Source organism: Scophthalmus maximus, chromosome 13 (assembly GCF_022379125.1).
Source record: "Scophthalmus maximus strain ysfricsl-2021 chromosome 13, ASM2237912v1, whole genome shotgun sequence".
NCBI lineage: Eukaryota > Metazoa > Chordata > Actinopteri > Pleuronectiformes > Scophthalmidae > Scophthalmus > Scophthalmus maximus.
In genome coordinates this window covers 16508370-16534005 of record NC_061527.1, presented here as the reverse complement: position 1 = coordinate 16534005, position 25636 = coordinate 16508370, and the positions used below count along the sequence as shown (strand labels likewise).

Sequence of the window (25636 nt, the reverse complement as noted above, 5' to 3'; positions counted from 1 at the left end):
TAATGGAGCTGGTCTGACCGAGTTGCACAACGCCGCACCACTCACAACAAGGGGGAGACAGCAGAGGTCATGGGATTGGAAGGGGATGTAAGTCTTTCCAGGTGCCTGTGGCCGTGACATGAGGATAATAAAAAGCCTCAGGTAGGGAAACGAAGTACTTCACACAGAATAAACTTTTTCTGAGTGTGAACAGAGAGGGAATGGTGCTCGTTGCAGGCTTCCTCATTTGTTTGAAATGGTTATGAATGAGAGAGGTGGCCCCACCCCACCCCACCCCCAGCCCTCTTCTTTCAACACCCTAGATGCTGGCCCTGCCCAGGATAAAATGCAGGACAGCTCAGCCGGTGCCTCCAGAGAAGAGAGGGCCGGCTGACTGACTGCACACAGCAGAGCGTGAGGCCATTAGCTTACTGCTTCACTGCCCCGTGCTGGCTGACACACACTCGCTGACTGCCACTCACTCTGACACATACAAACACACTCGCACTGCTTCTCTCTCTTTCTGTCGCAAACACACACACACACACTTGCTCTCTCCCTCCCATACTCACTCACTCCGTCTCTTTCTCTCTCCCTCTCCCAGTATCACACACACACACACACTCACACACACACACACTCACAAACACAAACACACGCATACACGCACACACACACAAACACACACACACACACACACACACACACACACACACGCATAGAGTCAGTCACCAACTCCCTCTCAGGCGCGGGCCAGCAGCTCAGACAGGCACCTTGTTACTGTCCAGCTGGAAAGAGCTGAGCATTGCGAGGTGCAAACACACACACTCACCATCCTTACACACTCACACAGACAAACAAATACTCACACGCGCACACACACACACACACACACACACACACACACACACACACACACACACACACACACACACTCACGCATCCTCATACATCCCAGGACTTTTATCTGTGGACCGGGAAAGAAGAAGGAGGAAGACAATCTGAGAGACAAGAGCTGGATTAAAGAAGATCTTTTTAAAGGTGGAATCTTTTAATTACAACACTTTATGAAAGAACTGGACAGACAGGCAGACACGACTGAAGATGACAACTGGAGAAACAAGCTTGTTGCTCTAGGGTGGCCTGCTCTCAGCCCAGAGTGGAGACTGGTCATTGGTGACATCCAGTGGATCTGTGAGTGCAATTTTCCCTCCCTTCTCTTTAGGACTCCCACCCTCTTGTCATCCCTCCACTGGGACATCTCCTGATCATCAGCATGCCTACAGCTTGCACAAGGTGCACCTTGGGAGTCTGACCCACCATGTGCAGATGGACGCCGTCCGTAGCCCATCTCTGTCCTGAACCTGCCCTTGGCACCACCACTACTACTGCTGCAGCCTCCACCAGGCTGTTTCTCCATCTGCCTAGCACAGCCTCCCTTTGCCTGGCATGCTTCACTCTGCTCCTGGTCACCGCTGGCACTGCCACAGGGGCCTGTCCTCCTGGGGTAGGGCATGAACCACTTCAGGTGCTTGCAAGTGGCATCAACTGCTCATGGACATTGGAAAGACACACTCGCAGTTACAATCACCTAGAGGGCGATGTCCGACTTCGGCGGCTTTACTCTGCCAACAAGTTCTTCCTGTGCATTGACAAAACGGGCAAGGTGGACGGCACTCGGCGGAAAAACTACGCAGACAGTAAGTAGCCGGCACATCCAGAGTGCATCTAAGTTCTGTGGGTCACGTGTATCGCCTGTCAGAGATGCCCTGTGACGTTCTCTCTTTTATTGTTATGGCTGGACTTTCTTATCTGTTCACATTTATAGCAGTTCATGGGGATATCCTATGGTTATATCACCGCTGAGCTATTTGTGTTGTGTTTAGAGCATGAGAGGCGCGTTGCTATGTAAGAAGGGAATACACTTTAGGCTCCTCATAGGACAGCCGGCACTGAGTTTACAAGAAAAGCTGACTTGAGGAAAGACATTGAGCATCAGTTGGCGATGCAAACTGGTGGTGGGGGAAAAAAAAGAAGCTTGAGTTTCACTAGGGATTAACTTGTCAAAACTGTGATGGAAGTGCATCATGTAAGTAGCAGGTGTAAACGACCAGCACATTCTTCCAACAAAAGCAAACATGGATTAACATGTGCTGTTCACAGTTTGACTGTCTACAAGTAACTTTAAGTAAGTTTGAAGTCTGATATAAACTGAAAGAGTGAATGTGTATGTGCATGTCTGCCCATGTGGGTGTGCATAGGTAGTAAATTCAGGCTTAAACAGTGAGTTGGCCATTTAAATATAACCTGCTTTATCATTGGGGTTTACCTTACTGAGCACTGCACTGACAATAATTTGCCATCACATTTTTCTGGCAATCGAGCTCACAGCTATAATTCCCTCTTTGGAATCTGCTGTCTCTGTCACATCTCTTAGCACCTGCTCAGACAGGACAACATTTCCAAAAGTACCAACTATTGTGTTCAGCATACGTAGCAGAGCAGATCCAGATAGACCCAGGTTATTCTATAAGCCTCTTTGGGTGTGTCCATCAGTGGGTGTCTTGGATTCTTGACCAGGTCATAGGAGCCGACTCTGGTCATGATCTGACCTGCCTCTCCATTAGTCACTAGCTGACTGACTGACTGGATAGCCCTTGGAGACATTTATGCCTTTGAGGGTAATATTTATGCATTTGGTCATTAATGCTTTTTTATACAAGTGGGTGAGTCAGATTTTTCCACACAGCTACTGGGGGCAGAGCAGCTGCTGCGTCCAGCTTACAGACCGGTCAGTCTGATGCCAAAGTATCTTTAAGCTCCCAGCAGTAGACTGGATGACATTTGTTAACCTGTCAGGATCTGTCACCTGGCAGAATCTATTAAAACCACACACACAGGTAGGAATTTTCAAGTTGAAAAGAATTATTGCTGTGTTAAAATTGGTAAATTTGGCTTCTCCAAGTTGAGACATTACTCTCTCATGTTCGTTGTAATATGTGTCAGCTAGCATAATAAAATATTACTCTCAAACAAATTTGACACTTTAAAAGTCATGCTGGAAGACTGGTAGCAATTTGGAAACACAAGGGAGTTTAAATTGAAACAAGTGTTCAAGGTCTTTGGATGGCAGCAAAATTGATGTCTGGGCATTGTGACACGCCTTTTCTTGCCATATTAATGTCATTTATGCTCCGGTGTTTGGAGCAGCTCTCTTTGAAAAAAGTGCAGTCCCCTAAAATATAATGTCCTCATACACTTAAGCCATCATCCTCTCATTTCCTTTGGTGGAAAGAACGATTCTTTCAGAGCTCACACAGAGCGAGGGTGTGTACCTGCGCTCTGAGCTAAGCTTACTGCCAAACCAGTGGTCATGTAGGCTTTGCCTTAAATGTAACAAAATGGACCTTGTGGTCTGTGTGTGGCTTCGCCGCACAATGGGACGGATCTTGTTTGAGGCCATTTTGAGGTCTCACTCTTTTTCTATGCTAGGCTACATTTCCTCCATCACATACCCAGATCATTTCTTGATACTGATATGGTGGCCATGCCGGACAGGCAGGAAGTTGTACATTTTTAATGACAGCAGTGGCATAGATACTCGCCTGCCACATCTTACACAGGAAAGAGGATGCATTTCTTTTTAAGATTCAATCAATCAATACTTTGGACAAATCTTTTCTTTCATCATGCAGACATGTGCGTGGCGTGCTTGCATGGACACATACTGTACTCTACATACCTAGAGGGGGAGATGCAGGAACAAAAGGGTGGAGACCGATTACACTTTTAAATAGCGCTGCCCAGCACAGGTTAACAGACTGTCAGCTCAGGACTGTCCTCAGCCTGACTCACAAACGCTGCCCAGCAGTCTGGCCGACCCCTCCTCTGTCCTCTGTGTTGCGCTTTCACTCTTGTCTCTGACACAGCTATATTGCCCCGACAGCTCTGCCTGCTACACCCAGGCTCCAGCCCTCACCTCCACCCCACTCAGTTTTTCCAGCTCCAACTCCCAACTCCCTCTCAGGTGCAAAAACAGTTGGATTTAGTCAACAGGCTCTCTGATTAATTGAGGTTGGAAAATATTGTATCAATCCCAGTGGAGTAGGGGCATGGAACAGCTGAGAGGAGAGGCAAGAGGGACAAAGACTGATTTAGAGGGACGGAGGGTTTAAAGGATGAGAGAGCTGGAAGGAGTCAAAGGGAGACAGAGAGAATGAGTGGACTTTTGTGAATAAGACTTGCATTTCAGTTCATAAGGATTTGGCTAATAGAATGACAAGAAGCGATATTGCACATGAGTCATTTAAGTGCCCTATCAGATGTTATTAAAGGACAAATAAGAGATTACATTTGCAGAGCGATGAAATTCAAAACTCTCAGTTGCAACAAAGAGGACAGACTAAATGTGTATCAATTACATCCCCAAAGTGCTGTGAAAAAAAATTAAATGTACACGGACAGATGTTTCCGGTATCTGTTCCTGAAGTTTGCAATCAGAATCAAGCAAACGTGCGCATTGGACTTCTACAGCTAAGCATTTGTTAATCAAACTAGAGAGACAGGATAACATGACCAAACTACTGTCGGACCACACTGTGTGAAACCACATTCTCTCAACATAGATCCACCTAATTACAAAGCTCTTGATCAGCAAAGTTGCTAAAAATAACATGACCTATCCACAGTAAGAGACAAAGTCCAGTAGTCTGAAGGATCGAAGGGGAGGGCCTTGTTTTTCTTTTGACCTATGGCAAAGCAGAAAATTATCCTGAGGAAAAACACAACCAAGTGTTTACAACAGCTCGAGAGGCAGGTATGCATCATATCCTGTCCTGGGTCATCGGTCATAGCCTGCGAATTAGGCACATCTATAGCGCAACAGCTGTGCAGGCACACCCAGCAACATTGTCACGATCGATTGCAACAGCGAATCACACAACGGAGTGAGGAATAGAGCAGAATACAGGAAACAAACACTCCTCGTATAGCCACTTAAGTCAAATCAATTCATTCCTGTAAAGTGATTATTTTTTATTGGTTTAATTAGAAGCCTTATTTCTATTTCTTCCACGCTTACTATTTTGTTTTTTTCAAATAATTTTTGGAACTTTTGCACTGCATATATTTTCTTCTACGTGTCGTATTTTTCATCTCATTAGACAGAATGGACTGTTAAACTTCACGCGTGTGTGGCTGAAGGCATAAAACACTTGTGCAGTCTCCAGGTAGTGACAGCCCATTCATCCTTTCCAAAATAAGGTCACCTCATCGACCAACTGTAATTGCAGAAATTATTGCGACCCGACTAGCTCCCTTCTGAGTCTACAGCCCTGCAACCCTCACTGCCGGGGCGTGCTTTGTTGACCAAATTTCCCTTGGTGTCCGACATCTTGCTGCTTGTGGTGAGAGTTTTCCAAGTTCAAGAGCGTATTTGACTTGGATGTGACCCATAAGAAGAAAATTCCCCAACCCACTGAAATATGTTGTGGAAATAATTCACACTAGTTGTAGACCTGGGGAAACTGCCACTCACCAAGATGAGAATGATTTTGATTTGAAAATGGGAAAAGTTAGGCTGCTTGCTGCAGACAGACTGAATCCAACTAAAAGGTTCAGTTGACAGCACAGTGATGAAAATGAGCATCTGCAAAGAGTCGTAAAATGTAGATGATATCGAGCGGATGCTATTTTGTGTACTGGGTTGCAACTGCTAGTCATAAGTCCATTACTATTTCTGAGTAAAGTCCTTACTAAGTATATAGTAACTTCTAGCAAGTTTTGAATGAATGATTTACTAAATAGAGAGGCGCCATTAAAAAAAATGAATGAATGTCTTAGCAAATAAAGAGATAAAAACAAGTAAATCAGTTGCTAGGAGACATTTCTCCTAGCAACTGAGACATGTCACAATCAAATGTAATAAACTGCACAAAAAAATAAGTGACTTTAGCTTCACATGCTGGAGCATCACATGCTGGAGCATAACAGGTTTTTAGGCATTAAAATGACATATTCAACTTAACTGCCAATCTTTTATATAACATAAATTATAAAATAAATATTTAAAAAAATATATATAAATTGTATATATATCTTTAGGAGTAGGGTCATGCCAACCTATATGCTACTTTGTCATTTTGCCAAACAATATTAGTTGACAATAAGTTTTATAGTGTAATTTTTGTGAAATTAAACAGCTTTTTGATCAAGTGTCAGGTCAGATGTGTTGGTGACAATGGCATTCACATGCCAAAGACATTACAAGATGTCTGTTCTGCTCTGTCTGCCATTTTAAATGTTTTATAAATTTTATTCTGCCCTGGCCTTTCTACATCCACAACCATGACTCACTTTTGGGACAGCTCAGATCGGGATGATGTGACTGGATCAACAGCACCGGGTCTGGTGGGGCTAGAGAGGGAAGCACCTGGCTGAAGGAAGTGCTTTGTTGTTTTGAATTGGGAGAATACACATGTTAATGAGGCTAGGAGAAGGGCTTGGGCGTGCTCTGCTCAGTATTGAGGTGGAAATTAAAGGCTAGAGGAGTGCTGGAGCGTTTCCCGTTGCTCATTAGGCATTATGTAAGGTTTCCTCTGGGTCGTCTCAACCGAGAGGGGATTCGTGGACATTTTGGATGCCAACACTCACCAAAAGTCCCACGAATCATGCATTTATTATTTCCCCCCAATGAGGACAGTGCATGACCTCAGCCTATGGGAGACAGATGGAAATCGACAGCTGTTCCAGGTATCAACAGGCTGAAAGCTAAATAGAACACCACTGGCACAAACATGCATGGTGAACATGCATGTCGAATCCCCCAAAACTGCAAACACTATCACTGTCCTGGGAACATCGCAGAACAAGAGTGTCAGTGTCAACCTAATTAGCCGGGCATCCCTGGTCTGATGGCCCATCTTGAATGGGCTCTAGAAATGTAGCAATTAGTTGCTAACAACCTTTAGCAGACTGGCTGTCTCTCCTCTCTTAGATCCACTGGGTTCATCAGCAGGTTTATAGAGTCTGACCTTGGCAACATCAGCCAATTCCTTCATAACGTCCCACACTTCTGAATATCCCATGGGTGTGAAGGGAACACAAAGGAGCGAAGCCCTCACAGTGCCATTAAACAGCTCTTTCGACATTAGAGCCATTGATGAGAGATGTTGGTTCTGAAAGACTTCTAAAGAAGGTTCAAATAAATTTAGTCCGAAATTCTTGGAAGAAAGAGTGTTAACATAAAAAACAGTTACAGAGTGTAATGCAGAGAGACTGAGGTTTGACTCTTTAAACATTGTTTGGGCCAGAAAAAAATAACCATTACTTGCTTGTATTTGTTTTCCAATGAGTAATGACTTATTTTTTTGTAAAAGGTGTAAAATTAGTATTAGTCCGATCAGTTGGGAACAGTTGGTCAGCCAGTCTTACTCATGCAGCTCCACATGTTTGACATCATTACCCAAAGGAAATACTCGTCACACAGCCGCCACTCACGACTCATGCACACACTAACACACACACACACACACACACACACAAGCACTGAGACATAATCAGCCCATTAAGTCAGAGGAGAGAGGTCTCGCCTCAACCTTCGATAGACCAAGACAGATTGATGGTTTTGTTTCGACCCTTCCAATGAAGCCTCTCACCTCCTTTCTCGAACAGAGCCAGACACCATGTCTTGGAAGGCTTTTAACCACTGGCCAAGGAATAAAGAAGTTGAGAGAAAACCCCTGCTGTAGATGGGGGGGGACAACTTGGCATCGCTAAATACAGCTACCGCTCACTGACAACAGTACAGGAGTTTAAAAGTGTTCAAATTGAACCTAAACTCACAAGGAGCCAGGGACTAGGAAGCAATAATAGCAGGAATGTAATGCACCTGTTCCCCGCAAGGCAGATATCCCTCCCTGTCCAGATATCCCTCCCTGTCCAGATCATAAAGTGAGCAATAAGAGGCAGTTAAATCAGGTGCCTCACTCTTTCTCTTAGGTGACATTGTGGTAAATATGGAGCACTCCACCCTTTTCCCCTGTGAAGTTCAACACCATGGGAGCTCCGTGCACTTTCAATAGACTTCAGTCTCTCTATCCCACTCACCCACAACCTGCCCATCAATTTTCATGGCTAAATATTGACTTGCTGTCAGGCAATCAAGTCATAAATGTCAAGTCAACAGCTCCTGGCTATGTGTTACACACTAGAAATATGTTAAATTACGGCGTCTCAATGGGGAAAAGGGTGCTTTTCATTTCTTCAAATGACGCACTTAATATGAAGTTCAAGTTTTTTTCATTGTTACCATTTATAACTCAGATAAGGAAAAATTCCAATGTGAAATGTAAACACAATTCTCTGCATTCTATTTGATGTCTATGGAGAAGAGTTCAGATTTGAATACGTCCCAACATAGAAATGCAGCCATATAGTGAACTGTGTGGAAACAGGGTATACCTATCTTGGACTGGAATTTAAACCTCAAATTTTAGGTAAAAAGGAAATCAAATGATGTCAATTATTTGGATTACATTTCAGATTTAGATGATATTTTACAGAATGCAAACAAATAAGCTGTAGAATGTAAATTTGCAATTTCCATGCTGAAGCTTTTTGGCTGTGCCTTGAAGTCTGAAGCAGGGAAAGTCACTGTCTGGACTAAATAACTGTTGCAAATGCGTTTCCTGAAACTAGAAGTAGGATAATTAATGCAAATGTGGCAGGCTAAAAACAGCGACTCCGGTGCAGGTCCATGCATGCCAACAGGTTGAGACTATTTACAGCGTCTTCCCTGAACTGCATTACACACATCCACTCGTACCTGCTTTTTATCTCTGAGGCCATTTTGCTAAACGAACACGAGCAGGATGTGAGTATCGTGTCAGGGCCCTTTGAATGTGTGTGTACATTTCGAATGCATGTGCCTGTGTTTATACTCGTGCCACTGTGGGAGCATGAAGTGGACCCTAAACTGAAAAAGATGTGCTTTTCCGTTCCCTAATGGCTAATACGAACCAGACCTTACCCTGCACTCAAGTCAGACGGATTCAAGTGTGTGTGTTTAAGCGCACGCTGACATGTGCATGTGTGTGTTCACAAGGGTGTTTTTCCCGTATGGAAAACCATGCTCCTCATTAGAACACAGAGGGTGGCAAAGGCGCATTGCAGCGATATGAGGCAGTCCAGTCCACACCATACGAAGGCCACTCCTGTATGGACACAGAGATCTTTGTCCAGAGAGCAGCTTTCTTTCTATTAAACAAACATTACGCATTTAAATCTTAACGAATCGTCGCTATTGACAGAGAATGAGAAAGTGGACGTAGCATCTTAGCATTCATCTATGACACCCCCCTCCCAGATGTTACCTTTGTATGAATTTGACTATTTAATTATATTGATTCACTCTGAAGCTGTTTTCAGACATTTTTTTTCCCCCCTAGAAAATCAGGACATTTTCCGTAGTTTTCTGCTGAAATATGAATTACCTAGCAGGAGATCGTCCGTGTCAGATGCATTCACAAGAGCAGGACAATTTATGCGCTCGTTGTGAATTTTCCAGAGATTTTCTTGCTGTATTCTCACATGAGCTCACTTGGATATTTTCTGTAATCTCCACTTGGGGGCTAGCCGGAAAATTTCTGGAGCAAGGTTTGTAGACATTTGCGTTCTCACATACAAACCCCAAAGTTCAGGAAAATGTCATGACTTTAGTACATGTCTGAAAGCAGCTTGAAAGAAAAAGTTGCAGTTGTCATACTAGGTTTTTCTGCAGATAAAAGAAATTGCATGAAGCACCAGGTTTCCACAATACATCAAGTCACTCTTGCACTCTTTGTCTACCCATTTCTCTTTACACATCACTTTCACTACCATCTCTTTCTCTCTCTGTCTCTCGCTTTTTTGTCCACACCTCTCTATATATCACCATCTCTCTCCCGTCTGCTGTCTCCATTTCCCCCTCTCCTCCCCTGCAGTGGATAGGATTTGGGGTCAGGGCCCTTTGACCAGTGGAGCAAGTGACAGCTCTGACATGGCCCTGATTTCACTCTTGTGCCTTCTGTCACCTCCCCGTAAGCCCATCTCATTTTAATAATGTAGATATGGGGCAAGCTCAGACCACAGAGAATATTCTGTGTTCGGGTGCTCGCTAACCGGAACCTTGCTGCACACCTGAGCCACACATGCACACACTTACACTTGGCACTGCTCTCTGAACTAAATGGACTGGTTTACAGAGTACTTTTTTAATACAGAACAAAAAGAAATAATAGGGGTTGAGGTGGCTACAACTGGCCAAAGAGCTGAAATGATTAACAATACAATCATACATTACTGACAATATACACATCAACCAAAAAGGAAAAGGCTAATTCTCCCGGTAATATTTTCACTGGCGGGTGGTTGGGGGCTGAATCTGGTCTGGATAACCATCCAAACCAGTCACAGATGCAACACACCAGCTTACTACAATTTAGTGGCACTGGGGAATGACCTCAGTCTAATGTGGATCCCGCCATCACGGCCGCCCCTTCCCAGGGAACCAGAGTGCAGGAAACTGCAGAAGCTGTGAGTCACAAAGCTCTCAGTGGGCAGATCTGCTCGTAACTATCTGTAAAGCCTTTGATAGCTCGCAGTTCGCCTGTTACGGATGTGATGGATGATTTGGAGACAGTTTGCCCTCCCCGTTCTCCTGCCTTGATTAAAGAAAAGGCCTCTTGGTCTGCAAGATTGCGGCCCCTCAGTACCACACAGGCACAAACGAGCAGGCAGGCTCCACACTGCCTTCGTTAACCTTTTTCACCTTTGCTATCCCTCAGCCCCACGACAGCCGCCTTCCACCCGACCACTCACCCACTCCCTCAGATTGTGCTCTTGTGTTACCTTTGCCCCCGTCGTTCTTGTAAATTTGCGGGGTTTGATCAGCAGAGGGTCTTTGCCCTCTGATTCAGCATCCTGGAGGTCCTTAATAAAGTGATTGATGTCCCATTCCATTCAATCACAGCTTAGCATGTCCAAGGAAGTTTGTGTTCAGTGGTAAAACTACCATGAAGTGCAATGGTGACAGTACATGCAGATTACTTGATGGGGAGTGTGTTTGTGGCAGAAAGCATTTCATCACTGGTCCACTGTTTGACCTGTTACTAATGTAATGAGTAAAACTGAGCTTTTCACTGAGCTTTATCATTGTCTTTTACATAACATTTATCTTTCTACTCACATTTAGTGCCAAATGGTATAACCATTAGGCAATTCAATTGACTGTAAAAGCAGAGTGTTTGAATTTGAATAGGACACACACACACACACATGCACAGATATATCCAGATGTGTATGGTGATTGTTGAGTATTGGGTCAGTCTGTCTGGGGATAAATCAGACAAACTAATCTGTCCTGTGAGGGGATGGGGGGTAATTGGTCACATTTGACCCCAGGCCTTGCGGACTGTGGGAACGCGGGCTTTATCTACCAGCGGTAATTGGCTAATGAAACACTTCCGCATCTCCTCCACTAGATTGCCATCCACCGGTTGGTATAGGGTGAGGCATGTGTGTGTGTGCGCGCGTGTATTTGTGTGGCCTCCACTAGTGGCTAAGAGGCATGATTGTGCGGGCAAGAGTGTGTGTGTAGTCCAGAGAAAATGGCAGGATGCGGAACTCCCTGTGGCCATCACCATGACTTTATCAACTCCATCAGTCTCATGAAGCCTGCAGCATAGTGATTCATTGACAGAACACATTAATGGCTGGGTGGTTGCCATTACAATTTAGTCTGAAGTAGAAATGTTTAATGTAATTCAAATGAAATCTTTGACCTAAGGCCGGGCTTTCTGTGTGGTGCATGCTGCAGCCAGGACATGACGTGTTTGCAGCATTTTGATCATACGATAGGGTAGAGAGGTGATGCTTTACAGTCAAACTCTTACATTTCTCAAGCTTGTGTGATCATTTATCTGGTCAAAGTCATGCCCACATCAATCAAAATACAAGAAAAACCAGGGTGGGGAGAGTGAGGTCTGGGGGTGGGGGGGGGGCATCATGAAAAAAAGGCTAAAGTTACGGTGGTGAGACAATGTCTCTGAGGTCCCATCAAGTGAGCCATTCATAGATGCCGGTCTACCCATTTGTGGAGCCAGGGAGACACTCCGATAGAGTGGGGCCCAGGGTGGCCTTGTCTTTTTGTCCCAAGCTGACCCCTGCTCTCCCGCCTGGCCTCTGCGCCCCTCACCTGGCCTGTCCCAGCACACTGGTAACAGGATACCTGTAATTTGCTCTAATGGCCTTTGAAAGACCTGACTGGGCTAATCCCTGGAGTACTTCTCCCAGCAGCACTGTATGAAAGGGGGGGGGGGGGTGTAACAGGGCCGAGTGCGAGTCCTGAAAGAAGACCAACCTCTGAATTGTGTGTGAGAGAATGTCACCCCTTGCGGCCGGGGCTGGGGCCGAGGGAGTGTGGGAGTCAGCTTTCAGCAGATCATCACCATGTGGCTTGTTCACAGGCTCGAAAAAACAGGGCCCGGCCTTGTAGAGAGGTAGATTGTCTCTGCTTTACACCACCCTTAGTGGCTCAGTCTGGCAGGCAGGGGGGACGGCCTGCAAACCAGCTAGTGCACAAGTCTAGAGCGCACTTCAAATTGTTTCCAGATTCCTTGTTACATCTACTAAGGTACTGTAGTCCCTCATGGATGACGTTTTACCCATTCGGTGATAGGAGAGATTTATATCCCCAACTGCAGAGCTGCAAAGAGTGCTGAAATAAAGAGGGAGTGGGTTGACCTGAGGTGTGATGCTTAAAAATGTTTCGCTAAAGCAAAGAAGTCCATGACATTGGTCAAGGGGACAAAGCAGTCATGGAAATGGAGGAGAGAATATAATACAGCAGACAGCGCTGCACTTTCCGGGGCTATAACGCAAAACGTTCCCTCTAAAAGACACATTGGTGAATGCCACAGATTTTCTCAAATCACTTTAGGAACAAATACGTTTCATCGCTGTTTGTGTTAACGTGACTGATAATGATAATAAAGTTAATACTTATACTGCTGCTGCTTATATAGCAATTATGAAACCGTCACTGGACCCAAGGCTGCTGAGTATAGAGTGAGATTAAAAAGACAGGACAAAAACAATCTTATCAGTCTCATCTTCGCTCTCATCCCTCAAGAGATTTTGATGGAATGTGGGAACAGCAAGTGATATGTGGGCAGGGAAGACCAGCCCTCCACCAGTCTTTTCTCTCCTTTCTTCTTGTGCTTTCTATCCACCGTCCTTGTTTCTTTGACAGGGTGGGCCACCTGCAAGGGAATGTACTCGCAAAAATACACACACATGCGGACTGTTTGTGTCCTACTTCCTTCAGATTTAGAGGACATTGTGTACAGTCTAAATGACAGTTTTAGAAAGTGACAGCATGTTTAGATCTGTTCAAGAGCACAAGAAAGAAAGAGAGAAAGCCAAAAGGGGTGCAAGAATAATTCTGTTTCTTATTTCCTTTGCTGTGACTATAATTAAGCACATTTTAAATTTTGTTTGATCAAAGCTAGCATGAGTAAGGTTAAAGGACTTCTAACTGTCCAGGAGTTCAGAGCTAAATTGGGCAAGAGAAACACTGTTCAGACTTCCAGACGGTCTGACCTCATTTGACGAACAGATTCAGATCTCGGGGCCAAGTTTTTTGGCATGTTGGCTTGGATGTGTTGCTTTGACTAACATGTGGCAGAGGATCAGACTATGGTTAGACAGTTCACTATCAAGAATCTTGAAGATTTTTTATAACTCTCCTACCTTATCTTATAGATAGTAACAAAAAACTGAGAGCTTAGTGTGTGTGTGTGTGTGTGTCTGAACATTTCATGTCTTTGTTTGTGTGTGATGAGCCCAGCTCGGCTCAGCGCTCCTGGGCTCGAAGCGGACATATCTGGCCGGAGACCCAGTGTAGACAGGCAAGTAGGGAGGGAGGGAGTGAAGGACTGACCCAGGCAGGGAAATAGGCTGACAGAGACAGAGAGAGACAGAAGAGGTAGCAGGATGGCAGATGGGAGACATAAGGAAGGAAAGAGACAGGTACGCTTTGTAGGAATGGAGGGAGGTGCTGCCTACAGACCAACAGCTGCCTTGCAACACAGAGCACACACACACACACACACACACACACACAGTGGGCTTAGTGCAGCCCCTGTTAAAAAGACTGTAAATTTGGGTTGCTGTCCAGAAACCAATGAGGTCATTGCTTCATGTGTATTTTGAGCATGATCACACCTATTCAAACCAAAAAAATGTCATCATTTCATCAGCATGTGTATGAAACATTATGGACATTGACTTAACAAGGGTGTCTTACATTAATGACAGGGAAACCCCAAGCAAACCCATCCCTAAACACAATAATAAAGCCTGACCTCTGTAGGAGTAAACCAGGGAATTATGTGCGTGAAAAAGCTTCAGCTGACATTGAGCGGAATGTTTAACGTTGACCTTAAACCTACTAAAACCTGCTCAAAAAACTTAAACCTACTAAAACTTGCTCAAAAACTGAGGAAGCTGTATTGTTTTTTTATTTCTCCACAATCTTGGACGTTTTTTTGAAAATAGGGGCATTAGTCCTCTATGCTCTGATTTGTGATTTCCGTGCTTTCATAGGATATGCAACAGCTGCAGATAATGGTCATGACAAGGTGTTGATAGAATAGCACAATAAACCTGCAATGTGAGAAGATATGCAACTGCTCATAAATGCACTTATCCTTGCTAGTAGTCAAAAATACCTAAATTATAATGTCACTTAAGACATAGGGCAGAAAATTATTGTGGCACTCCAATCAGTCCTGTAAAAAAACAGGTTCTTTAGCCCTTAAAAGCAGATGTGAAACACCTGCTCTGACATCGCTCACTGGGATGTCGCCAAAAATGCTCCATGCTCGGAAGCTTCTCCCTGTAGGGAACTGCCACACAACTTTCTGCAGTATTTCTTTATATAGCAATCTATGGGTTTCATCATTTGGTATTAAATGGTAGAAGTTTAAAAACAGCAGATAGAGATAGATAGATAGATAGATGCTTCACCAGCTATAGTTGCTTACTGTCTGCTGTATGGTTCTGAGAAGTAGTGTACAGTGGGCTATTAGAGCTCTTCACTGAAAACAGCAGACATAGATGTGAACCAGCAGTTGCAGGACGGCCAGCTGTACATGAGCTGAAATTCACTTTAAAGCTCCATGAAGCCAAGAGGAGCTGCTGATTCAGATGACAATTATCTGTGGGTTCACCAGCTGCCGCATCCATGCTTTGGTTTTTTTAATAATATAGTAGACATTTACATCTTGTTTTCATTACAAAGTGCCCAGAATATCACCCTCAGTTCCACATTACTGTTGATGTTTTCAAATGTTTTTTAAAGGGTGTTAATTCAGAAAAAGTTGTGATTCCACTCTTTATCTTCTGGTTTTTGCCTAGACCTGACCTGTACTCTGTTCAGGTCGTCAGAGTGATATAGGTTGAAGAAATATGTGAACAGTAGACGTGGATCTGTTTGATATGTGTTCACACATGTTGTGGCCATGCAGACATTGGACGATGATGTCACATGGACCTTCATGGCTTCACAAATGTGGAAAATTATAATTTGCGGTGTTGTCCCAGTCACTTTAGTAAACCCTCGTAAACATGTAGAGCTGCTGCCAAAATGTATGGAAGTGTTGATGTAGCTCTGGTGCACATGCCTGTATTCAACTATTTCATTTACATTCTCCCGTCTGAAAGGGAGTGAAATAAACAATAATATTCAGCTGTGAACAATTGAAGTCCAGCACACTAAATGATCAATTTCCTTCTTGGCATTACTGTCATACTCCGCAAAGCAAACTGAAGATCAGCTTTCATATCAGCCACTCATTGCAATGAGATCATAGCTGACCCAGTATCATGTACCCCAAAGTCGAAATATCAGGCTCCTGGCATATGAGTCTCCTGAGCAAACATTCTTTCATCTGTCAGATAAGAGCTGATATCCGCTGTTTGGATTATTTTTCATTCACAAAGACAATTAGGAATTAGTTTCACTGAATGGGGTGTGTTATGAGTTTTTTTTTAAAACATATTACAGGGGGCACACTTTTTAAAAATAGGTTAGATTAATTGGTCATTTTATGATCCCTGCGTGCCCTGAGAGCCACTAAAACAGAAGCAGTGATTCGTGCTGACACACTTCTGCCTTTTAAAGTATGCTGAAAGGACAATCACGGTTTGTCGTCAGGATATAAACCCTGACCTCTGCCCCAAATCAACGATGACCTTTTATGGCCTTTCAAATTAATCATTGCTTGAATTTCATAATTGCTTGAGCAATCATTGCATGCATTTCGTTGGCTTTTAAACTGCAGGTAAACCTGACCTTAGTTTTTATATTATAAATATTTATAAATATTTTATAACTTAATCTTCTATTTATTTTTTTATATGCGGTCTAAATACATGTAAGTTACATGCAATCATTATTAATCTATTACCCCAGTGGCTCCCCAGTGTTTTTCCAAGAACTCAATATGCTTTGTATGCTTCTGTCATCTCGACATAATGAACTGGACAAATAGGGATGGACGTGCACACTTTCACACAGTCCTCCCTACAGGAATTCATGGTGCTACTGTCAGGTGTACACAAGAAAAGTGACCCAAGTAGTAGTGTGAAAAATTAACAAAGAGCTGAAGAGAAATTATTAATTTTCTTACTTCCAAACCTCCACATACCTGGACATTTACCACAAAGTCTAACCCTGAACGACAATGTAGGTTGTTTTTATCTACCCTCTGATTCAAACTTGAGTAATATCTCCTGACGTAGTGCCACGGGGGTGGTGGCATATTGGACATGCATTATAATTTTTTTTTAATAATAAACACATGGAAGAGCTTACGGAACCACTACGGTTTGATTGGTTTGGGTTATATAAAGGTTAGAGGACCTTCGTCGTCATTATTACAATAATCAACACATAATTAAGGTTGAGGACCAGTCATGGTTTAAAGAATAATAATTGACTATCGAGTTCAACAGTTTTATTCTTTAAAAAAGTACTGGGCCACTTGCTATGGCCATTAGATGTTGTCTAGCAATTAAACAAGATGCTTGCACTGACCGACTGCACAGAGACGGCTTATAGGGCCCAGAATTTGGTGCTACACCCCTAGGTGCAAGTGACTGTTTTGTGTAAAGCTGCAGGTTGTATTTGACAGTATATAAAAATAAATGGCACAGGTTAGCGTGTTACCACTGCATATCAATGTGCAAATGACACCACCTAGAAGAAATTAGTGAGAGTAGTCACCGTGTTATTTAAATGTTTTTCGGAGTGTAGCATTGTTTTCTTCCAAATAAACATGTCTTAGTGGTTCTTAAAAAAAACCTATGAAAACGTGGCACTAGTTCTCATGAGCCAAAGTTGCTTAAATATTCTAGAATATATTTATATCTTGGTGAAAATGTGAATTGTATGCATGTGACAATCCCCTCTGGATTTAATCGAACAAAAGCCTCCTTCTCAAGAAGTCTTTTCTAATCAATGGTTGGTATTTTACTGTACGTTCAAGGGTAAACGTACAAGTTTCCATATCACACCACCTGTGAAGGCTTCCACTAGAGCCTGTTGTCATGGTAATCTCTCAAGGTGTTTAAAGCAATAGTGAGTGATGCAGCCTTTGTCTGTGCTGATACACACAGGCGGCTGCTTCGCCCAGTACCAGACCATTCGAGGGGGTCATGGCAGATCAAAGGTGCTGGTCACAGCCATTAGGCCCGGCAGCCCAGACCCAACATGAAAAGCTTGTATTTTGAAAGGGAGGGCAGAAGGAAAAAAACAACAGGGCCCTCTTCATTTAAAAAGCAAGCAAACTGTGAAATAATTGAAAAGGTATGTCAATCAGGAGCAGGAGCACAGCGGGAACTCCGAGATTCCCAGGCTCTGCTCCGGTCGAGCACTGAGCCATGGAGGGCTGCTCAAGGGGGCAACCCAAGAAATTAAAGACCTGAGGAAAGGATCAGAAAAATCTCTTTTCTCACTGCCATTGCTCAGTCTTTCACTCTTTTCTGCTTTAAATTTGTGATGGAAGGAACCATTTTACCACACTTTGTAGAGCCCTATTGAAAATGCTTGGTCATTAATAGGACCTTGTCTAGCTCTTCACCTCTCAGGTGAGTAACAAAGACTTATATTGGGGGGTGGGGGGGGGCAGCCATTGGAAGCGCCTCCCAACCACCCAAATCCCCCATCTTATAAGCAGCACCTTCAGCCTGTACTCACTCACTCACTCCCTCGTCCTCCCCCATTCCATGTGTCTGACAAAAGGGAACCCCGTGAGAGTGTCTCTCTCCGTCCTTTCTGCCTTTTTTTTCCAAGGTCAGAAAAGGCTTGAATGATCTGACGATGGGATAACGTCCAAAAATGGGGGACAGAAAGAAAAGAAAGAGTAGAAAAAAACTGGGTAAAAGACTTTTTCTATGCTTTTAAAAATCCCATAGAGGACAAATAAATGGCAAGTCCACAGTTGACTACACATGTATAGTGCAGGATTTGCTTGTAATGGCAGCTTGAGCTTATTGACAGTCCCAGCCAAAACATGTCAAAGGTTAAGAGATCTGGCCAATTGCAAGTGGGAAGCCAAAGTACCTTTTTCATGAGCTCAATAGGGCCATCAGTTGATACTTGCTCTGCAGAACGCGCTGAAGAGGTGACCTTCAGTTTCCAATGCAACTCAAGAACAAAGAGATAATTTGTCTCCATTGCCTCTGTCGGTTCTATTTAATCAGGATATTGTTGAAATGGTTTGGGGAAAAAAATCTTTAGTGAAAAACTTTAAGTCTCACTTTCATTTTCTCTAAATACAGTCAGTTATTATACTAAAATAAGAAGGATTTACAAACTCTTGCCTGTCTGTGTAAATTATAATTTCTTAATAATTTACAGATTTTATGATATATAACAGGAATAACTTTCACATTGCGTGATTCAAATATTTTAAATGTCGCATATTCAGATACAAGGCTTTTTTGTCAATGTAATCCAAAATTAGTTTGCTCTGAAGAGCCTAAAGAGACATGATTTTCACACATTCAATTGTGATTTCCTCAAAAAATTATTCGTATCTCTGGACTAATTGCCTGCTCAAACTTGGATGTAACTTTGTGTTTATCATATATTAGCAAATTAAATCTGAAAGGTTTAGAAAACTTTGGAAGCACAGTTTTTATTCTTCCAGTTTGCTTTTTTTAGAAATATATTTAAAAAATAATTTCTTAATAAATGTTGTCACAATTCCAACTGAAAATGTGTACTTTTACAAATATACATCAATATTGATGCACACTACCAGTAAAGTGATGATTATTATTCAGCAGTTCGGAAAAAGAAACCTTTAATAGCTTGAAATACCTCACTCTGATTTCTCAGACTTTGACCACAATGGAGTGACTTTTCAAAGGGGAGCTGTGAGTTATATGGATCTAACTGGTCTTTATAGATGTGTGGTCAAGCGTCCAGAGCCCGAGTGATTTCTGTAGACAATGTGAAATCCTCAGTTCATGTCCTCAGATCTTTTGTATCTGCTGGCTGCTACACTGCCACGTATGAATGAAGTGACATGTAGGGTATCTGAGTCAAGAAGAGAGAAACGACAGTATCCAATGTGCCACAAGAATGACGTGGGGAGTTTTGTTGAAGTGCTTCACAAAATGATCACTATAACACAAACTTGAAAACCCCATCGGCTCTTATTTTTACACCAAAATGTTGCTTAAATACAAAATGCGTTAACAACTCTACCAACTCAGCATTTTTCCAATGAATTTTAATTCTAAGAATTCTTATTTTTTTACCTTATAAAAGATGAGATCTTTTTGTTCATTGCCATCTTGCAATGTCTCAGACGTGACAAACTCTTGCTTCCAACGCACCTACTGTGCCTGGAACTCAAACCAGCAAAAAAGAAAGAAAAAGGCAATTACTGCTGGCACCACTTTCAGGCACCAGCGGTTTTCATAGGCCCGGACTAATCCCCCATAAATCCTTGCAGTGCTCCAATCACCAGCCGGGCCTCAGCTAATTGCTTATGAGTCCCTTGCACGCTCCAGGTGCCACCATAGCACACCCGGTGTTTGTAAACACAGCCCATAAAGAGGAGACTGCCGTCAAAGTGTTAATGTTTCCTCAGAGGATCAGAGGCGACGTAGGAATGATGGGGGTGCAGCTGGGCTCATACCTAGATGGACTCGACTGAGGCATTCCCTCCTTCCCTGCAGCTGTGGCGAGCAGAGAGAGGGCTTCATTTACACGCTCCTGTCAGAGAAGAAAGACACTCAACAGGAGTCTGTGTTTGTTTACCTTTCCCGTCTTCTCTGTCCTCTTTTTTACTCTTTGTACCTCTTTGTGTCCAGGCCTTAAGTAGATGATCTCACTTTGTAAGCACGACTAGTGATGTTCAGAGCTGGAGAAAAAAGTTGGAGATAGTTGCTTGTTTAGAGTGATGGGAGCAGCAGATGTGTTTTCAAGTTTTAGGTTTTCTCAGATATGCTCTTTGAAACGAGCAACAGTCGTCCGATGGTATTAGCAGCCGTCCTGTAGTCAAGAGCAGTTAGTAGCATCTTTGTGCACCAAATGATACTATTTATTATGTTGGTGTCACCAGTACCACAGATATTCCCTAACCATGACCATGTGTGTGTTACGCTCTTTTAAGACATGAACTGGAGTTTGACGTTCTCATTTGAAGATCGCTGCAGGAGATTGTCAAATTCAGACTCGTTCACAACAGCAGGAACATTTACACAACATTTAGGCGAGTGATTGTGCCGTGAAAGATTTGATGGCGTTTATTTCTTTTCAAAACTTGCGCACGTACAAACCACACGCATGCGTTTGATACAAGAGAGCAGATCAGCACAGCAAGTGTAAAACACACACATTTCTACTCTGCATGCATGCAGAACGGCATCCGCACGCAAGCAGAACGGTATCCGCCATCGTAAAACCATTCTCGCGAGCGAGCATTTGTGCTAACTCATGCATTGAGTTTATATTTTCCTGTAGCAATTGTGGGTTTAACCAGCGAAACTATTCAGAAACTCACCAGTCCGTACAAAATCTGCGGTTGTACAGAAGCAACCAAGCTCCTTCATTTCCTAAAGCTTTGGGTTAATCTGCCCTTCAGCACTTTCATCTGATTCTGCAACAAATCCAACAATCCTTTTTTTATCAATATCCAGCAGTACCAAGGCTTTGAGCAATAGGATTACATGCTTTCTCTGCAAAGATGTGGTTTTCAGGGGTGTAAAAAAGAAGATTTTGTTTTCTGATCAGATAGCGTGCCACATAAGGTTGCTTTTGAAGGTGTAAGAGGGCAAATCGAGCCAGAAAAAAACATCATAGAGAGCTTCGACTCCAGCAATTAGTTTCTATTCAGGAGCCTGTGGTAAGCCTTCAGGTCAACACCAAAACATCTCCCGGTTGTAGCCATGACAATGGGTGTGTGCCTTTATTTTTGTATGCAGACAAAAACCAGATCAAGAGAGAGCCACATGGGACTTGTTTGCAATCAGTGCCCAGAGGAAACAATTAGCCTACCAGTTTGCCAGCATTTTCGTGGAGTGAAGTGAGTTAGAGAGGCTGTTTAAGTGCCCGGTAGACAGAGGGTTTTGTGTCCCTCAGTAAAGAACCCTGGGTATCATCATGATAGAGTGTCACATCTGGTGTCAGAACGACTTTATGGATTCAAGTAACAAGCATCAGGCTCAGATTCTGTGTATGGCGGCTATTGAAGGGTGTTACAATTTTCATTTAGTTAAAGACATTTGGGTACATTTGCAATTTTGTTCAATGTTACTGATCTAAAGAATTGAAATCTATTCTGAAATGGTCAAGCTTTTACCTGTCCATCAAAATACTCAATAGTTGAGCCATTGTCCATCTCCTGTTGTTTTTATTTCTTTTCATTTTTTCTTGTCTTGGGTTCTCTCTCTCCCAAGAGCATATGACTGTCTGGTATGGTAATCATTAATGATAAAGTGGCTTTTGATGGGGAAACTCCCAAACCTTGATGTTTCTAACTCAGACTCCTGTTCTCTTTTATTTTCCAGGCCTGATGGAAATCCGATCTGTCAGTGTGGGAGTTGTTGCCATCAAATCTGTCAGCACCGGGCTGTACTTAGCTATGTCCAAGAAAGGCTCGCTCTTTGGATCGGTGAGTATGCAACCTTGCAACATTGTTTCTGGAGGTCGTGTGTGGGAAAGGTGGGGGGGGGGGGGGGGTGGTATACGTGTATAGGGGTCCCAAATGAGTGCCTACCCAAACATGTTTGATTCTGCTTAAGTGAAGGTAAATTTCAGGAATCTTCTCCTGGAAAGTCCAGAGAAAGTTCAGAGTTACTATCAATCATGGCTGTACACCTGGGCCATGCTTGGTGATACCTGCAGCTTGAGTAGGCTTGTTCCACTGTCAAAATAGATATAACAGAGAAAAGACACCCAACCAGCAATGACAAAGAGCCAGCTGGGTTCCTTTAAAAGTCTGTGTCGTCTGCCAGTTGTTGTTGTGCACAGCAAGCTTTCAAAAGTAATCACCTCTCTTTGTTAAAGTCACACACCACAAATCAGACATGAGTGTGGTGTCTAGCTCATCTCTAGCAATCAATCTGCCAGCAGTGATAAGACAAGTGCTCCCAACAAGCGAACACAGAAGACAGGACATAAATAGACCTGTAGACTTCACGAAACTCTAAAACCTCCCGCAACCAAAAGGCAGGTGATTCATGCCAGGCTCATATTGATGCTATCACAGAGAGAGCCACATTACGGCAGCATGATAATGATCTGGAAAGGGAAATGCAGCAGAATGTCTTGTGGTTGTATTTTTGATACATTTAAGAACCTTAATGGGTCAGTTCTCCTACTGTTATCTCACACACATGCACTAAAAAATTCAGATTGCTCTTATTTGCCAAGGTTTTTCAGATATTGGTTCTAAGATATCTTCTACCGAACCAACACGATGTAGGTGAACAGAAATGAAAATATCGTCCCAATAACAACATCCCAGTTACTCACGATATTTCACAGACCTCATTGTCATCAGTCTCGGTCAGTGATCAGCTTTCAGCGATCAGTCCCAATAAAAACTTAAGAGTAACCAGAACAGTGTTTCTGGAAAGGCACAGCATTTCGAATAGTTTTTCCAATGCTCTGAACATTTCCAACACAATTTAATGTACCTCCACTGTATCGGATAGATGAAGAAGAAGTTTCAGAGACAGATGTCTCTAAAGGTCACATCTACCTGCATTGCTAAACACCGCCATTACCATTGTGGACTTGAAAAGACAAACCTAACCTAAATTATCTGTTATGGAAAATATCCCCTCATAAACCTCAACCACCTGAAAAACACTTTACTGAAATGCTCAGTTCACACCGGACATGAGTTTAGTCGTGCAAATATTTTCCCGTCCTTCCTTCCACTTTCTCCGACAAACCACCTATGAACAAACACACAGCCACACAAACACAAGTAAACATTTAATGAACTGTTGAATGTAAAAAAAGGCAGAAAGACAGTCGTGCTAACTGGGCCTAAAGCAAGTGTCCAACTTCCTCGCTCACTTTCTGCCAAGCCCTTTGGAATTCACAACGCCCAGTGTGAGTGACGTAAGATTTCTGCCTAGTCGTGTCTTAGCGTTGACTTTGTATGTAATATACTTACGCGAATAATTCAGGTCACGATCACTGTGAACAGACCATAACAACAGGCATTAACTTTTGTGTTCTTTTTGGAACCTGGCCGAGTAAACAACAGCAGCCCTTACACTCATCTGTTATGACCTCCTTAACCTCTTATATCCTTCTCCCTCTGATCACAGGTGAAGTACAACCCAAGCTGCAAGTTCAAGGAGCGCATTGAGGAGAATGGCTACAACACGTATGCCTCACTCCGGTGGAAGCACGGCGGCAGGCAGATGTTTGTTTCGCTTAATGGACGTGGGAAGCCACGGCGAGGTCACAAGGCTCGACGTAGACACCCATCCACTCATTTCCTGCCTATGCTTCCATCCTAGCCACCCAAGTCTGAACTCTGAGCGGCGACTGGCTGGCTCACCTGCCTCCTCACACTAGTCTTGATCTAGCCGTGACCGTGATCTTTATTTTTTCATCCTCCTGTCACATTAATGTACATTTGTTGAGGTCTGTAACATTTGTAGAGTTAGACATGTACTTTTAAGTTATTTTCTCCATTTTCTAAACAGTCCTATACCCTAGAATTACAATATCTTCGGGAATCTGTCTGTACAGTATACGTCTGTGTGTCTGAAGTGCATGTAAAGTGGTGTTTGGGTGACTTTGAGAGACTGTAAGAGGACTGAAAAGGGACAGCAATGCTTGGAAACTGGTTTGTTATATACACTTTTTCAGATGTTTATCTAAATGAGAAGGAAATTGTTTGGCACAGCAAAAATTATACAATTTATCAATCTGAAATGGTAAGTATCATTATTGAAAGAAATAGTACATTGGTAAATAGCTATTTAGCAGCTATTAATGCACACAGTAGCAAAAACTTACATACATCCCCTTTAATATTGCAAATTTATCCTAAACACAATGTGAATGTATCATACCACGCTCAACACATTTCTCATCGTAAGCATATATATTAAAAGTTACATGTGCACCACCGTTTCACAAATGGTAAAACTCAAAGTAGAACATGTTTTATCATTAGTAAAAAAAAAATTCATCATAACCTCAGTTTTTCTAAAATCCTGGCTGTGGCCCTTCTGTAAAACTAACACCATCACTGTTGCTTGGGATATTTCTTTACTGATGGTACCGAATAAGATGAGATGAAAAGCTCTACTGAGTCACAGATACATTGATAAATGTACTGTTCTGTCTGTATATGTCTGTATATCAACATATGTGACAAGAACAGAACAGAAACTAAGCTAATTACTGGGATAACATGCTGGATTCCTGAGATGACCTTTGTATGTTTGCGCTTCTGTCATAATGTTCCTCTTCCGCCCGTCTTTCATCCAGCAGCCCAAAGCTAATAGGGTAGCAATCAGTATAAGTGAGTCATTTAATGCATTATAATGGCAGTAGGTACACCAGAAATCACCGCAGAAAAATCATTAACTTTGTACACAGTAGTAAATGGTTATTACACCCTCTCTGTCAATTCTTGTTAACATTTTCTCAACAACAAACCTGTTGCTAATAGAGCATTTAATATATTTAAAACATTTTGTACGCTTTAACTGTTTGAGGTTGTCGTTTATTGTTATTGTTTACTTGTTGCGTCGGATTGTAGTCCTACTGTTAAAAAAGGAAAGGGAAAAGTAATTGTATTTGTCCATACTCAACTCATTTTGTATGGTATTTCTGCTGGATATTGGTGCATTTGTGATAAATTTAACTGTTTTTCGTTTGTAGGCCTGTAATAGCAGGATGTACATGAGGCCAAATCCTCAGAACAAACCTGTTTTAAGATTCATTTCAGCTAAGTTAAATCATTTGAGTGCCTTGGTCCATGCTGAGTGTGGTTAACTTCAATAAAAAATGTGGATACATGAAGAGTCATTGCTCACTCGCTTATGCTACCAAGCTTTTTACAAA

The 25636-nt window shown here is 42.8% G+C and overlaps 1 protein-coding gene across 1 annotated transcript; it reads left to right on the top strand.

Annotated features, from left to right (window-relative positions):
- Positions 1–598: 598 nt before the first annotated feature.
- On the top strand, positions 599–25586 carry fgf22 (fibroblast growth factor 22). Its single transcript, XM_035648779.2, has 3 exons — positions 599–1679; positions 22105–22208; positions 23881–25586. Exons 1-3 carry the CDS (start codon positions 1301–1303, stop codon positions 24073–24075), a joined length of 678 nt encoding a protein of 225 aa, XP_035504672.1. The 5' UTR covers positions 599–1300; the 3' UTR covers positions 24076–25586.
- Positions 25587–25636: the final 50 nt, after the last annotated feature.